The following is a 17,320-nucleotide window of genomic DNA, read 5'->3' as shown; positions in this document are numbered from 1 at the left end:
TTTCCACTTTTAGTATTGTATGTTCTATGGGAAAAGGTTTGCTGAGGTATCTGGTGCATCGTACTTATTTATCTTCAGATTCAAGTCATCGGTTTTCATTTTGTGGTTTCTTGACATATGCATTCAGTTGTGTATGTGATATTTTACAACATGATTCTACTGTCCCCATATGTGAAGATTATTTGGTTGACTTTAATGATTCATGGTGGCCAGGGAGGAGATGTTGATGTTAGGCAGTGAGGTACTACCCTGTAGAGTATATTGGTACCAATAGGTTCTTCCTTTATGCTGTAGATGTCTAGGTGTCCAAGGCCTTGTGATTTCCTTAAGATGGGTATTTCTATTATACTATAAAAACAAAAAGCAGAACCCTGCTTACAACTTGTAAAGTTGTGACATCAGTGGATGAGCTGTTATTTCTCCTCATCAAGGGGTTTCTCCTGTGAGAAATTAGAAATTATCTTTCCTCCTTAGAAATTATCTGAATATTATTAAGATTGCTCTGAAGAGTTATTGTTTTATCCATTAAGTATTCATATTTATTATCAACAGAATTAAATTTGCTTGTCCAGTTATTGTTATTAACGGACTGAAGTTCTTGTGGCAAATTAGCAGATTCCAAAGAAAGAACCTGTCTTTTTAAATTCTCATTACTGCTCTGCAAAGCCTGAAGTTCTTGAGGTAAATTAGCAGATTACATAGAAAGAATACTTCTATTTAAGTCCTCATTACCACTCTGCAAAGCCTGTATCAGTCCCATTAATGTCTTTTTTCTGTTATTATTAAGCCAATCTTTCAGTGATATGAGATGAATCACTATGCTAATTGCTATTATGATGAGCATTGTATATATCCCAGGAAGGTCATATATGTCTTATAAAATTTCATTCATGGTACAAAAAATTTTTAATTCCTGAGTGGTGATATTATCTGTCATTTTTGAGAAATAATCAAAATTTGTAAAAAAAAATTATTAATTTGTCTTTATTAATCAGTTTGAAGTGTAAAATTACTGAGTAATTTTACCTCAGATGAAATCCTTGAGAGCTGGTCCTAACAGTCCTAGGTGTTCAGATGTTCCAGTTCTCCCCATGGTTGTTGGGTGTAGTAGCGATGTTTGGCCAGCAGGTGTCTCAGGTGTAAGGTACAAGGCAGGTCTGGTGTGAGCTCTGTGACTCAAACACCAACCCAGGCAGCCCCTACCCCTGACTACTGGGCAGAGCTGCAGGGATCACAACAAATGAAGCCGTCCACCGAACAATGGCGGCGGTGGTGGCTGGCGGCAGGGGAGGCAGGGGAGAAGGGCTGCTGGGCGGGGGCGCTCTTGAGGGCGACAGTCCAGGATGTCCCAGAATTGTCAGCAGCCGCACTGAACCGTTTTCAAAGAGAAGGGACAATCTGTTGGTTGTCTCTCACCAGCGAGGGACTGTGACATGATCAGGTTGCTACAAGCACAGAACTAAAGGCGCCTAGCATAGGCACCTTCCTCGGACGCGGTGCTCTATCCACTGCAGAATGCAGCAGTGGTTGCAGGAACCGCTGCTGCATGAGCTGCCTGGCCTATAGGCTCCTTGCACAGCGGCTGTATGCAAGCGGTCACCAGAGCAGTTCCTGAGGGAAGAAACTCACCAGCAGCCTCCCGAGGGCATTAGGGTTTGGTCATGAGAGTGGCCCCCGTAAGGTCGAGTGGAGCTCAGATCCACATGGTTGGGTGCCAGAAAACGCGATATATCCATGAGAGTCTGCTAAGGAGTGTTAGGGAAATTTATTAGGGTAAATTGAGGAAATACACTCATGAATACAGAATGGAGTAGACAGCTGAAGTGGTCCTCTGATCTGACTGGGAGGGTATCCGCCTGGCAGTTGATCACACTAGGAAGCAGGAAAAGGGAGCTGATCCTTCTCCCTTTCCTTTTAAGAGGTCACTTACAAGGGCAGGAAGCACTGCATCCTTTGGGCCCTATAGCCCAAGGTCATGGGCAGAGCAAGCACCAGTACAGTAGTCAGAATTCTAAATAGTGATAGTATCAAATCTGGGGAGATAAACTCATTCATTGCTGGTGAGAATAGGAAATGGGATAGCTTGTTTTAATAGAGAGTTTATAAGTTTCTTATAAAACAAAACATTCTTCCCATTCAATCATATTCAGCAATGATGCTTAGACATTTACCGAAGTAAATTGAAAATTTAAGTCTACACATACACACATAGAAAAACCTTGCACACAAATGTTCATATTAACTTTATACATAGTTGTCAAAACTTGAAACCAGCCAGCATGTCCTTCAGCATGTGAATGCCTTAAACACTGGTATATTAGAAAGTGGTGTACTCAGTGTTAAAAAACAAATGAACTTCTTGCCTCAACTTGATATGCCAGACTTTGATGACTCCCCATGGGAGGCCTTACCCTCTGAGGAGTGGATGAGGGTAGGGTTGTGGGGGGGGAGATGGGAGGGGAGCGGGAGGAGGGAAGGGAGGGGAACTGTGGTTGGTATATAAAATGAAAAAAAAAATTCAAATAAAGAGCTACACCCCACAGAAACCGGGAAAATAAAAAAAACACAGGACTAGTTAGATGATGTGTGGTGATTTGAGGTTGATGGGAGGAATGAGTAAAGCAGGACACAGGGTTGGTGACGTTTGGAGTGTTCTGTATGATGTGTGACTGGTAGACATGTGATGTCATAAGTGTGTACACACCTATAGGATGCGCATCATCAGGAGCCCCAAACTTTAGTCAGGTATTGACTTGTTGATAATGATAATTTAGGGTAGAATTGATGGATTATAACAAATGAGGCTCATGTGGGGGAAGACAGGAATTCTGAACTTCTTGTTCAGTTTTGCTGTGAACACAAAACTGCTCTAAAAAGTGAAATATATCAGTTCCTTTGTTCAAAATCCAAGTTGTGCGGCGTGGTGGTGGCACATGCCTTTAATCCCAGCACTTGGGAGGCAGAGGCAGGAGGATCTCTGTGAGTTCAAGGCCAGTCTGGTCTACAGAGTGAGTTCCAGGACAGGCTCCAAAGCTACACAGAAAAACCCTGTCTCAAAAAGCATAAATAAATAAATATAAAAATGGTGTAGAACTATTCAGATGTAAAAGGGTTTGAACACGCTTTGTGCTGGGCTAGATAATGCCTTCTAAAGGTAAAACCCAGTGGAAAAGTTGAGAGTCCCAGAAACTGTTGGGGACTGCAAAAAGTAGCATTTCTGTCTTAGGCATCGAGGAACTCCTGATCCCCAGTACTTGGCTTTGTCAAATTCATCTTTGAAAGTCTTTGGGGACTTTATAGTTGGCTAGTCATCCTATTTATCACTTCTCTAAGAGAAGGGTGCTCTTGGGTTTGTTTTCAAATGTGCCGGTTAAGAAAGGTTTTGTTTCTTGATTTTTAGAAAATGGACACTGAGTTAAGGAATAAATATGATTATGGTTTGTTATTTGGAGAGATTGTGTTATTGTTGTTGAATTTATCATTCATGTTTAAATACTGTGGTTAAGACAGTTTAAGCATCAGAAAATTTATGGATTTCGTCCCAAACCTATTATTACTAAGTAGAAAGTTATGTACACTCTGATTTCCTCATTTTCAGTGATAGGGTAGTGTGTCCTTGGGTTATCTGCATTCCAAACTTCAAGAATGAGTTATGTTTTAAATAGGAGTCAAGTCCCACAGTTCAGAAGCTAAAGTGACCCAGTGCACAGCCTTGCTTCTGCCTCTTCTGGCCTCTCTCACAGCCTTGTACTCTTTCTGTGGACTCTTCCACATCTTATTAAAATGGTAAGAGTATTAATTTGGGAAGTAAATTTCAAATGCAAATGTTTTTCTCAGGTAAGGAGGTGATTTGTTACTCATAAGTTGTTATTTTTGAACTAACGTTCCAGTATTTGTGAAGTGCCGTTGGCCTGCTCTGTTATGTCAGTCTTTGTCTTCTGGAGGAGAAATGACTTACGGAGTCTTCCTTAATTCATCTGGAAAGAGAAGTGACCACCAGGAAGGCCTAAAGCAAAACAATAACATTTGTTAATAGCAAACGTAGAGTTAGTTACCCTATGGAAGTAGGTGTGTTTAATATTCCTACTTTAGGGATAAGCTCTGAGGAGGTTAAGAAACTTAGCACATGTAACTTGTTGGTGATCAAAACTGGCCCTTTTAAAAATCATAAACGTTTTCAAAGTTGAAAATAGAAACCATTTTCATGAAATTCCATTTAACCATCACTTAAATAAAATAGTTATGTTCTTATAATTGTTTGGTTTACTCTTTAAAAAATGTCCTTCTCTGGAATATTTGAAAGGAGGCCTTTGTTTTGTTACTGTATTCTAGGTACTAATGTATGATTCTTACAAAGATGTGGGTGTGGGGCCTGGAGAGATGGCTCCGTGGTTAAGAGTACTTGTTGATCTTCCAGAGGACCAAGTTGGGTTCCGAGCACACCCACATGAGGTGTCTCACAGCTACATGTAACTCGAGGCCCAGGGGATCAGACACCCTCTTCTCGTTGTCTTGGGCATCTGCATACACATTGCATACACAAACAAAAGTCAGTTTTTTAAATGTAATAGCTAAAATACAGGTGTTTCCTAGATAGTGACAGTGCAGTTTGCTATACTTTTTCACATTGCAAGCATTGTCAAAGACGTTAGCCAGCTATACAAAGCTATGCCCTCGATAACCCAAAGAAAGCTCTGATAGGATGGGTAGTTTCTTGTTTGTTTGTGACACAGATAGGTGGCTCTTCACACAGCTAGGGACAGCTGGCTCACACAGGTCCTTCTAGACAGTGAAATTTACCTCGTGCTGATCTCTAAACTATACAGTATGCATAAAAATTTAAAAAACTTCTTTTGAAAAATTATTTTATGTGTCCGGGTACTTTGCCTTCATGTATGTCTATGTGCCACCTGAGGATTTGGAGCCCTTGGAGGCTAGAAGAGGGTATCTGATCCCCTGGGACTGGAGCTGCCGTGTGGGTGCTGAGGATAAAGCCTGAGTACTTTGAAAAAGCCTGAGTACTTTGAAAAAGCCCTGAAATTTAAAAGCCTCGTGATTAGCTCACTTCTTGCGAGAGGCCAAGGAACGGAGTTGTTGCTGTGTTGCATGTTAGCTCTTGAGGAGTGCTGTCTCTGGTGGTGGACTCGCTGGTAAACTCACACTCTGCTTTCCAAGGTCTTTGATCTGCGCCAGTGTCACCGGCAGATGCAGCAGCAGGCGGCCACTGCACAGGCTGCAGCTGCTGCCCAGGCCGCGGCCGTGGCGGGAAACATCCCAGGTCCTGGCTCCGTAGGTGGAATAGCTCCAGCAATCAGTAAGTATAGTTTGGATTTTCTGTTCAAAGTGTAAAGTGGCTTTTAATCCTGACTCACTCGGTTGATCAGTTGTTTTAAGTAATAATAGAAATTAATTTTTTTACTGGGTTATATATAACATTTGCATTTGTGCAAACCTTTCTTCTGTAGTCGTTTCCCTGTGCCTGGGATACGATCCTGTTTGCATTAGGTGGTAAAGAGGGTTTCATACTTCGGTCAATCCTCTTGGCCGATGCTTATTGTAGTTACTGCCTCACCAGCCAAGGGGTAAAATCCACTGAGTGTGTGGCTTTGTGCTGGTGGGAGCAGCTACTGCAGGTCCAGAACTGGACACCTCCGTTTAGAAACGGTGTGCTGAACCCAGAGAACTAAGTGAGGGTGGCATTTGATAACTTGGAGAGTCTTTAGTTTAGGGGAAAGTTGAACTGTGCCAGGTTTCACACTGATGGGGAATTGTTTACTGCAGAGGTAAACTCGTGACTATAGACTTTTATGATGGAAACACGTGGTGGCACCCATCTTCCACGTCTGAAGGCATAACTAGTGATTCATTCAACCCCTGTCCTTAACTTCTGCAGTGTGGTAAGCACGTCACACTGGCTAAGAGAGCTGCAGTGGCCCTGCAGGTCGCCACAGCGCATTGCAGGTCCCTCCCGTTAGTTTCACGGTAACATGATGAATGTGGACTGACTAATGACTGTACGTTCTGACTGGAAACTAGACACAGAGTCTGCTGTGACTTGTGTTCGGGAGTCTACAGTTTAGGGTTATATAAGACATAATCACTAATTCAACTCAAAAAGACTGGGGATCTAAATATTTGCTAGTTTTAATGTTATAGACAGACATGGCTCTGTTAAGAATTCAGACTAGTATTGAATTTCTTATTTTTATCTACTTCCTCCCTTGTGTGTTATCTCAAAACTGAGGGACAGACACAAGTCAACTGAGAGGTCACAGTGGGGCCCAATCCATGACTGTCTGATTATCAGTCATGTCTTACTCTGGTGTGGCAGTTTAGACACTGAGGTTCTTAGAACCATGACGTGCCCTGACTTTGACAAAAGAAGTCAATTCTTCCTCCTCTATCCCTACTGCTAAAGAGGAAAATGGGTGAAATATTGGTGGATTGTGGGAATTTACTTGGTCTCTGGTAGTTAAAATAAATATGTGGAATGTAAATTGTCTTAACCAAGTTTTCAGTCTCGGTTGTTAAGGTTTAGACCTGCAATGACTTTTGACACTGACAGAGAAATTGTATGCTGAGAAAAACACGTAAAGAAGACAGAGTGTGGGGAGGATGGGAAGAGGTGGCCCTGCTTCCTGACACCCTCCACACTTCTCCTGCTAGGTCTGTCTGCTGCTGCTGGCATCGGTGTGGATGACCTCCGCCGCCTGTGCATACTCAGGATGAGCTTTGTAAAAGGCTGGGGCCCGGATTACCCGAGACAGAGCATCAAGGAAACACCGTGCTGGATCGAGATTCACCTCCACCGAGCTCTCCAGCTCCTTGACGAAGTGCTTCACACCATGCCCATTGCAGACCCACAACCTTTAGACTGAGAGCTCTCACCATGGACGCCCTAACCATTTTCAGGATGGTGGACTATGAAATATTATCCTGTTTATAATCTGAAGACTTATTGCATTTTGTTCTGCTCTGTCTTTTCATAAAGGGTTGAAAGATGTGTTTGCTGCCTTGCTCTTAGCAGACAGAAACTGAATTAAAACTTTTTTTCTATTTTAGAACTTTTCAGGCATGGCTCAGAGCTTGAAGATCAGGAAGAACCAATTCTTACTAAATCTTCACTGGTGTTATGTATGAAGGAGTCATTCCAGTGCTGGGAACTCAGCCCTCTAAGTGTGCGAGCTGCTCACACGCAGGACACTGGTGTGCCCTTCTGCAGAGTACATTCAGTGTTGCTGATTTTAAGGCTGAGAAATTTCCAAAGGTAGCTCACCTGTTACTTAGTGAGCATGTTATTGTTGAACACACTGTGTTCAAGTGCTGTGTGGGTGAGTCAGTTTTACCGAAAGCAACTTCACTCTGTTTTGAAAACCTTTTATCCAGAATGTTTTTTGCAAGTTAAGCAGTGAAGGTGAATTAAATTCATACTGTCTTACAGACTTCAGGGTTTTTCCCCCAAGACAAAACACTAATCTGTGTGCATAGTGACAATTCCTTACAATTACCAGTCAAAGAAATGCCATTTAAAATTACATTTTTTTTAGCCCTAATAGATGACCATTATCAAGATGTGTACTTTTGCCCTGTTAAACAGTAGATGAATTCTTCTATATTTCTAGGCATACGGTTGGTTATAAAAGAGCCTAGGGGGATTTCTTGCCCTTCCTTCACAGGGAGCAGGTTTTGTATTTATAAGACACTAAAAGCAGTGTCGCTCTGCCAGTGCCTCACTGTTCTGCAAGGTGGCAGTGCTTCACGAAAATGATGATGACTATTTTGGAAACTGCTAAATTCTATGTTAAATACTGTGCAGAATAATGGAAACATTGCAGTTCGTAATAGGTAGTTTGGATATTTTTGTACTTGATTTGATGTGTGACTTTTTTTCATATACTGTTTAAATCATGTATGTTTTGACATTGTTTAAAATTCAGTTTTTGTATCTTGGGGCAAGACTGCAAACTTTTTTATACCTTTTGGTTATCCGAAGCCCTTTGTTTGACATCATCGATCAGTCAGCAGTGACTTTGTATAGAGACTGAAAGAGAAGAGTTGCAGATGCGTTGACTGTACCACAGACACAACATGTATACTTTTTACCTAGTTAGTAGCGTAAATAAAACCGAGTCTCAATATACAAGGTTGAATTCTAGGTTTTGTTTTTAAAATGCTTTCCTTTTGCACTTTTGAGTCCAATCTCAGTGGCAAGACACCTTCTACTAAATGACAGGCAACAGCCAGTTGGATTGTACAGCTCTGGTTCCCCTCACACTCTACCAGGACTTTCCCATGTACATTATGTATCATGTGTAGAGTTGGTTATTTTTTGAACTTTGATTTTACTGTAGCAAGAAGTAGACCTGGGATGAATAGTGTGAATAAAATCAAGATCATCGTCGAGATGCTTTTATTCTTCGCTCTGGGAGTTTTCTGTGAATTTTACAGTGCATAGGCATTTGAGCTATGGAAACATGTGCATAGCTGTGTGTGTGTGTGTGTGTGTGTATGTGTGTGTGTGTGTGTATGCATGCATGCACATGCGTGCTGACAGTAATCAGCAAGTCCTGGAGCCTGCTTCCAAAGGCTCCAGAAACCACTGAAGGCTGCTGTGACCGAAGTGGAAAGCTCAGTCCAACTTACATACCTTGTTTTTTAAAAAAGCTTCTTGACCAGTTCGTTTCTACTCAAGTACTTATAAATACTTTTGTTACCTAATTATTATCTGTAGAAGTTTAAGGTAATTTTTTTTAAAAAAATGTTGTGTTGGCAGAATTATACAAAGATACCTTCTCTAGAAATGTTTGTCTTTAGATCCATTTTACTCTGAATGGGGAATAGGAGTGAGGGAAGAGTTTTAGTATAACGGACTTTTAAAACTCCAGGTTATCTGACTAGAGCATTGTCCATGCGGTGGTCCAACTTGATTTTCTACTTTAGGGAAAGTTTTCCATGTTTAAGCATCTTCATAAAGTATGTGGGAAATATTTGCTAAGATGTATCTGTCTTGGTTTTCTTATTAAGAGCCATAGAATTTACTTCTAGTTATTGATGATCCTTGTAATTTGACTGTCCTATCTTTTTATAAAGTCTGTTTGGGTTTTTTTTTTTTTTTTTTTTTGGTTCCCTAGAAATTGCCATCTTTGATGAATAAGACTTTAAAAAACTTCCTTAAGCTTAAAAATTTTGTGTCCATTTTAGGATAAGATAGTTTGTGTAGTTCTTAGAGTCTAATTACAATGTGGGTATGGTTCTGGGTGGTGGTCTCTGATTCATAGCTCAGTCTCCTAAGATGAGATCTCACTGGAAGCTGAGTGAGAGAGGAAGTAGGCCCACCCAGTTTGAACCCTGTTCTACTTTTGTCTTGTGCCTTTCTGTGCATGATTAAAGGGAATCCTTAGTGCTGTTGCCTTGATTTGCTTGGGAGTAGATTCTTTTGTGGGGTAGAGTCTACCGTAATTGTTCTGCTGTGCTGCCCCTGCTGTACAAAGATGGTGATAAGCCACGGCCATGCACTTGCTTTTCCACAAACACCATCTTCTTGTGCTGTCCTAACCCACTGTCCTATAAACAGTGCAGGTTCACAGATCGGATGAGCTGCCGTCGGGGACATACCTGGAAAGTCCAGCAACACGTGATTAGCTATGCTGTATTTCAAAGTGAAAAATCCAGTTTTGTGGGGAATGGTATGGTTTGCATTAGCAGCTTTGAAGGCAAAGTCAGCTTGGAGGTTTTACAGACTGGAGAAGGGAATCTTCCTGAAATGCTTGTGAAGTATCTGTGGAGGTGAGAAGTATTTGTTCCTGGTCTGCTAGTAACTGGCTATTTATCACTCTTAGTTCTTGTTGTTGTTATTTGCTTGTTTTTTATTTTAATTTGTTGTCCCTTTGGTTGAGACCCCTTGGAAGGAACAGTTTTACTTGGAGTTGGCCAGAGTTCTTTTTGGTGGTTTCTGTAGGTTGCTGTCTTCATTGCTGTCGTTTTATTTAATGATAAGGAGGTGAGTGAGTTAGATTATTGCAGTGAATTCAAACATGAACCCTTGTCAAGGAACAACTCTCATAGGTGGGGCCTGGTGGAGACCTGCAGGTTGCACTTAGTGTGAAAAAAAAATGCCCCCCCCCCCCATAGACGAACTCATCTTGCTACACATAGTGATCTGTAAATAGGCCCTGAAATCCTCCTTTGCATGATCATAAAGAAAAGGCTGTGAGACTCCTGCTCAAGCCTTTCCAGTTTTCCCTTCTAATAACCAGGCAGTTTCTTCTCTTGTGATACATTAGAAGTGTGTAAAAAGCCAGTGGCCTTATCCACAGCAGCAGCCTCGGCAGAGCCTCCAACCTAGCACTTCGGGTGCAGTGAGGTGGTTTATCTGGTGTTATTGAAGAATGAAATTTTTCATCATCTTGCCTTATTAAGCAGTAAAACTTTTGAAAAATTAGCCATTTATTGGTGGGAGCTATTTAACAAATCAGAATATACTGGGTATACCATTTCTTCTTCTTCTTTTTCCCTGTGCTGTCTCTGTGGACTCTGGGCCTCTGAGACAGACAGAACTATGTAGCCTTTCCTAAATACCCAAGACTGCTGTAGTTTTGAATTCTTCTAATCTTTCTGACAGCTACCACTTCTTGAGTGCTTTGTTAATGTGCCTCTCCTTAATGTTCTCTTTTTTTTTTCTAATTCATCTTTCCTAACTGCTTAGCTGAGAGAACCAGATGAGGGAAATTATTAGCGTTCACCCAAGACACTTTCCTGTTGGGGTTGAAAAGGACTTTGATGCATTGCTATTGCGCATTGATTTGATTGCTTCCAGTGGTCTCTGATCCTTGATGAGTTTTATACGGTTGATGTGGAGAGACTAAATTGTAGTCATTGCCCCATAGCCTTTCTCTCCCCTAGTGCTTTGAAAGATGTAGTTTCTGCTGAATTCACTCATAAAAGCTGGACTGTTTGCTAGAGGCCCCAGCAAACCACACACACCCTCTTTAGAAAACATCCTTGCTTGTTTTGTCTCCTGGTAATCCTGCTCTCTGGCCGCCTTCCTCTCTAGATACTTCTAACCTATAGGTGCCTTTATGAGAATTGAGGGTCTGATATCATGCCCCAAGGAGTAGCTAATGTAATGACTAATGTTTTCAGGGATTTTAGCATCAAACTTAAAATGAATGAATGAAGCTTTTTATTCCTTTTTTAATGTGGGAAGGTCTGAGGAGAATTTTGGTGAAGACAATCATTTCTCTGTGTTCACGCAGTTTGTTTAAGATGTTTTTTCAGTAGGTCCAGAGTTCATGTTCCTGTTCAACCAAAAACGTGTGGCTCTGGATTCAGACAGTAGCACTTTGAATTCATGATTTGTGTGTCCTTGGCAAGTCGCCTCCCTCCCTGGGCCTCAGCTGCCTCACCTGTGAAATGGGTTGGACTGTTGTGCCCGCTCTGGCTTCTAAGTGCCCTTGCCCGCCTTGCAGCAGTGTGGCATTTCCTCTTTCCCCTGGGGCTGCTGTCTGAAGGGGGCTCTCGCTTCTTTCTTTGTTACTCAGTGAGACTAGGCTTGGTCTTGGAGCATTTGTTCTTCCGTGGACGAGTAGTTACATCCGTCCTTACGACTGATTTTTAACCAGAGGCTTAGCACCACCTTGGGGGCTGCAGCAAGTACAGAGGGGAACACGCACCTGGGGTGGGAGGAGCCTTTGTTTCCTTTGCCGTCATCTGTGTCCAGAGCCTGGCGAAAGGCTCTTCTGAGTCATGGCATTCTGACTTCCAAGTTGGTGTGTGTGTGACACTGTCTTCCTAAGTGCTGACAATTCTTCACCTAAAATGGATTCAAATCCTGTTGTTGATGCCTAGTAATATTAGAGGTCCTTTGTTAGGGTCTAGAGTTGCTTGACTCCTCTGCGCTCCAAACAGGAAGTTCTTCAGAATTATATCAATATTTTAATTGATGCTATGAAAAACAGTATCAGTGAATGATTATTCACTTTATTTTTGCCTCTTTTATATCCATTTTGATTAAACAACTTTTGGCTGGATCATTCCTTTCAGAGAGTTCTCTTCCAGCCTGCTTGGATGAGTATAATAACTGAGTTTGTTATTTTTAAGGACCTGGGAACCTTTCTAGGGGGTGGGTTAGGGGTGGGTTAGGGGTTGGGGAGTCCTGGTAGAGGCCAGCTCTATGGTGGCTGGTGGGGAAGGGATGGAACCAGTTGCTCCTGCTAAGGTTGCTTGTCATTGGTGGAAGGATTCATGGGCTTGGATTGGTTAAAAGGCTAATGTGGAGTTGGCAAACCTCCTCCAGAAGGAGGGTTTTTTGTTCAATGCATCAGACATGTGACTTAACAGAAAAGCATGATTGCCTATAGTGATGAAAACTGGTGTGCTGCAGGGTCCGGTGTGGAAGAAGTGACGGGGCGGGGTGTTGGGGACAGATTGGTGGTGGTACCTCCCAACTCTGTCTCCTCATCTGGGGTCACTCATAGCTTGTGCTTTAGGGAAACCTGGCCAGCTGAAGCACCAGTCACTTCCTTTCTATATACTTTTGCCTGGTTGAAGTCTGTGGCTTAAAAAAAAAAAAAAAAAAAAATAGTTGAAACTTTCTTGAGAACTCTGTAACAAAGTATGTTTTTGATTAAAAGAGAAAGCCAACTAAATCATTATGTGCTCATTCTTTTTCTTAAGTTCATGGACGTCTTGGATCTCAAAAGAGTTCCTGATTGCTTTAAGAATTTTCACACTTGAGATGGATGTTTTCTTTCCTTGTGCCTTTGAGATGGGAGATAATGACATTCCAGAAATAAGCCTGGAATAGTGGTCTCAGTCTTGTCTCTCTCTAGAGGGGTGGGGTGATAGTGACCAGAGAGTAGTGGGTGCTGAGGCAGGGGAGCCATGTAGTGGAGACAGAGGGCTGGGGAAGCTGCTGGCCTCTCAGTTTCCAGCTCGAGGAGAGGAGAAGGCTGGATAGCAGGTAAGTAAGTGTCTCTACCTTACCTGGTCTGACCACATCAGCTTTCTCATCTTGATGATAGAGTTTTAGAGATGCTCATCAGGCCAAGAGACTTGTTCTTTCTTGTTTGCTAACCTCAAGTTTGCAGTATTTTAGGCAAGAACTTGAGGGAAGTAGATTGGCAGTCAATCAAAAACAAAAACAAAACAAAACAAAAAAAACCTTTGTGGAACACATTTCAGGAGAAAGGGAAGTTGTGTATTTTTATCTTTGTGCCCTTTGCTCTTTTTTTCTTTCTTTTGAGATGAGATCTCACTGCATAATTTTGGCTGAATTTTGAACTCGCCATCTTCCTGTGTCAGCCTCTTGAATACCAGAATTACAGGCACACGTAGCATCTCACATGGGGGTTGGAGTCAATCCATGAAGGAGACAGGAATCCTAGACAGAGGGCACCAACAGTGGACCTGGAAAAGGTGCTGAGAGACTTCAGCAACCCTGTAATTAAAGACCCCAGAGAACAGCACCACCGGCAGCTCACAGGGTCTGATTGACACTTGTAGGGTAAGTCACACTTGTCTTAGCCTTCTGCTGCTGTGAAAAAGACTATGACCAAAAGCAACTTGGAGAGGAAAGGGTTTATTCCACCTCACAGCTCCCAGTCCTTTATGAAGGGAAGTCAGGGCAGGAACAGAAGCAGAGGCCTTGAATGAACATTCTTACTGGCTTGCTTCCCATGGCTTAACTTGTTTTTTAACACAACTCGGGACTATCTGCCCTGACACCACCCTCAGTGAGCTGGACCCTCCCACATCAATCAGTAATCAAGAAAGTGCACTATATATTTGCCTACAGGCCAGTCTGATGGGGTCGTTTTCCCGTTCCCTCTTCACTGATGACTCTAGCTTTGTGTCACATCGACAAACAACTAGCCATCATAACATGCAATAGCAATATATATACTTTTCTGAGAATGGAGAACATTTAAGTCATAGGTGTAGTTGGGTAAGAGGGCTAACCTAGTGATATTGTAGAACTACTTAGAAAACATTGACTGTATAAGTAACGGTTAGGATTTTGAGTATGCATAGAAGAAACAAAAGTAAAAGTCTGGTGTAATAGTGTTGCCAATGACCCTGTTTGATCACAAGAGTTTCTAAGGTCGTGCCCCCCCACCCCCAGGTTAGGATGAATCTCTCTTACCTGCGGTCCTGCAGCCGCTTATAAATTAATCACTCAGAGGCTTAATGTTAATTAACTGTATGGCCTATGGCTATGGCAGACTTCTTGCTAGCTCTTTCGTCTTAAATTAACCCATTTCTATTCATCTATGTATTGCTGTGACATTACCTGCTCTCACCTCTCACATCGTCTATCCTGGTGGCGGCTCGCAGCATCTCTCCTGCCCCTGCCTTTCTCTATCCCTCTTGGATTTCCCGCCTGGCTCCATTCTGCCCTGCCATAGGCAAATGCAGCTTTATTTATTAGCCAATTGGAGCAACACATATTCACAGCCTACAGAAAGACATCCCACATCAGACAAGTCAACTGTACCCCCTTTCCATGTACAGTTACTGTGCAAAGTTTTTGGCATTTTTTTTCTTTCTGTTGTTTGCTTTTTTTTTTTTTTTCTTCCTGTTTCGAGAGGAGGTTTCACTACGTGGCCCAAACTGTCCTGTGTCCCACTATATTGACCAGGCTAACCTTGAACTTGGAGCAGTTCTCTTGTATCTGCCTCAAGTGCCAGGATTACAGGCATGTGCCACCATGCTCAGGTTAAGAAAAATATTTTAAAGTTCTTCAAGGCTAGCATCAACTTGATACCAGAACCAGATAAGGATAAAATTAAGATGATAGATTGATTTCTTTGTATGATGAACATTGATGCAAAAGTTCTCAATAACATTTTTATAGTTTGAATTCAAGAGCGTGGTAAGGGCTAGGGGGTAGCTCAGTCAGTACAATGCTTGCTTTGCAAGCCTGAAGACTGACCTCGCTTTCCAGAACCCACATGAGAAACGGTGGTAAATACATGTTTATAATCGAGGGCTTGGAGTTAGACACAGGTAGGGTCCTGACCAGCCAGCCTACCTACTTGGCAAACTCCAGGCCAGTAAGAGACCCTGTCTCAAACAAGGTGTATTACACCAAAGGAACACCTTAAAGTTGACCTTTGTCCTTACCCCACATGTGCACCTATACACACACACACCCTAAAAGGATGCATCGTTGGCTCAAAACTAACTTAAGGGCAGAAATCACAAGGCCATCTCGGTCTATAAAGAAAAGCTCATTGGCAAAATTCAGTATTCCTTTATGACAAAAGTAGGAATGGGGATGGAGAAATGGCTGAGCATTTAAGAGCACTTGTTGATTCTGTAGGGGACATAGGTTCAGTTCCTAGCACCCACATGATGGTTCACAGTCATCTCTAACTCCAGTTCTAGAGGATTTGATGCCCTTTTCTGAACTTCACAGGAACCAGGCATGCACACTGTACACATATATGCAGGCAAACCACTCATACACACAAAATTTTAAAAGTCCTGAAGAAACTAGGATGTACTCCAAGAAGAAACAGCTCAGCCTAACAAATGCTGTATATTGGATAGTTTTGTAGCCAGCCTCATGCCAAGTAAGAAACAGCAGCATTTCCCTAAAATCCAGAATAACACACACTATTGTTTCTTTGATTGACTGATTTGACACAGGGCTATCCATATTACCGTGGCTGTCCTGGAACTGAACATGTAGCCCAGGCTGACCTGGAACTCACAGAGATCCGCCTGCCTCTGCCTTCTGACTGCTGGGATTAAAGGCATGCGCTGCTACACCCAGCAAGATACTCTTGTTTTTTTTTTTTTTTTGTTTTGTTTTGTTTGTTTGTTTTTGTTTTTGTTTTTTTTGTTTTGTTTTGTTTTTTTCCGAGACAGGGTTTCTCTGTGTAGCTTTGCGCCTTTCCTGGAGCTCACTTGGTAGCCCAGGCTGGCCTCGAACTCACAGCAATCCGCCTGGCTCTGCCTCCCGAGTGCTGAGATTAAAGGCGTGCGCCACCAACACCCGGCTGCAAGATACTCTTATACAATCTAGAACTTGAAGTTTTAGAGCAGTAAAATATGAAAGAGGACAAATAGGGGAGGAAGAAATCAAATTACACTTATTTGCAGATGACATGATCCTGTTTTGTAAAAGAGCTAGATCTTATAAACACCTGCATAGTAGTAGGAAAACATAGTAGCTTCTCTACATACTGGTAGTGAATTCACTGAAAGAATCTTGGGGTAGGAGGTTGGTAATATTCACAATAGCTTCAAAAATCCCAAATAAGTGAGGAATGAACCTAACCAGCAAGGTGAAAGACCTCTATAACCAGAACTTCATGACACTGAAGGAAAAAATTGAAGATACTAAAAAATGGAAGGTTTCTTATGCTTATGGATAAGAAGAATAAGTATGAAAAGGGCAAGTTCGGCCTTGGGTGCAAGAGTGGCACTTCCATCTTGACAATGACCAAACAGCTGTCCATTCAGACTTAAGACCTCAAGAGGGGAGAAGCCATGCCTGGTGCTGTGAACCTAGCCAACCACCTGCAGCTCCTGACTGAGGTCATGAATGTTGCTATCACTTTCCTAAAGCAGTATAGTCCCAACTGTGTTTGGAATAGTTACACCTACAGCTAAATGTAGCTCTCAGTTGTGTCAAAGAAGCCTCTTTTGCAGGAGACCATTACAGAAAAAGCTCAAATGGTCAAAATTCAGAGAACAACTGATGGGTACGCAACCTCAATCTACAACACAGTCCCTACACCCAAGACGTAGCAAACATGGAGGAAGGGAGCAGAAAGATTTTAAGAGCCAGAGAGGAAGTCTGCTGCAGCAATTGTTTTCTAGATATGACAGGAAATTTTCAAGATAGGACAGGCAGTCCCTATCCATGAAATCTCAACACTATGGTTGCCAAAACAAGATGTGAACAATGTCAACACCAGTTGATATGCCGGTGTGATTGGGGCCAATCTCATGGGGCACCAACCCTAGATGAAGAGCTATAGGCAATGAACAACTGCTGAGGAAGAGAAAATTAAGTCTTTCCCAGGATGAGCACCCTAATTGGTTATCTAGCACTAAGTAATGTTAAACAGACTCAGCACAGTATATGTATATATGTATTACATATGTATATATACATGAATATGAATATATTACATATACACATATATGTTACAATTATTAAAGACTAGGGGACTGAATTTAAGGGAGCAAGGGGGCCATGGGAAAGGTCAAAGGGAAGAGAGGTAAAGAGATGATTATATTTTAATTAAAAGTGAAAGAAAGTGGACATATTACCCAAAGCAATTTACAGATTTATTTCAGTCCTCTT

The 17,320-nt window shown here is 42.0% G+C and overlaps 1 protein-coding gene across 3 annotated transcripts in view; it reads left to right on the top strand.

Moving 5' to 3' along the window:
• Smad4 (SMAD family member 4) overlaps positions 1-8,403 on the top strand; it is a 69,576-nt gene extending 61,173 nt beyond the window's left edge. For all 3 annotated transcript variants that reach the window (XM_076555474.1, XM_076555473.1, XM_076555472.1), the window contains 2 exons: positions 5,176-5,314; positions 6,667-8,403. In XM_076555474.1, the coding sequence (XP_076411589.1) occupies positions 5,176-5,314; positions 6,667-6,878 (351 nt within the window). In that variant the 3' untranslated portion in view covers positions 6,879-8,403. The remainder of the gene's footprint in view (positions 1-5,175; positions 5,315-6,666) is intronic.
• Positions 8,404-17,320: the final 8,917 nt, after the last annotated feature.

Source organism: Peromyscus maniculatus, chromosome 19, assembly GCF_049852395.1.
Source record: "Peromyscus maniculatus bairdii isolate BWxNUB_F1_BW_parent chromosome 19, HU_Pman_BW_mat_3.1, whole genome shotgun sequence".
In the NCBI taxonomy this organism is placed as follows: domain Eukaryota; kingdom Metazoa; phylum Chordata; class Mammalia; order Rodentia; family Cricetidae; genus Peromyscus; species Peromyscus maniculatus.
Note: the sequence above shows the minus strand (reverse complement) of the source record. Positions and strands in the feature narration are given on the sequence as shown.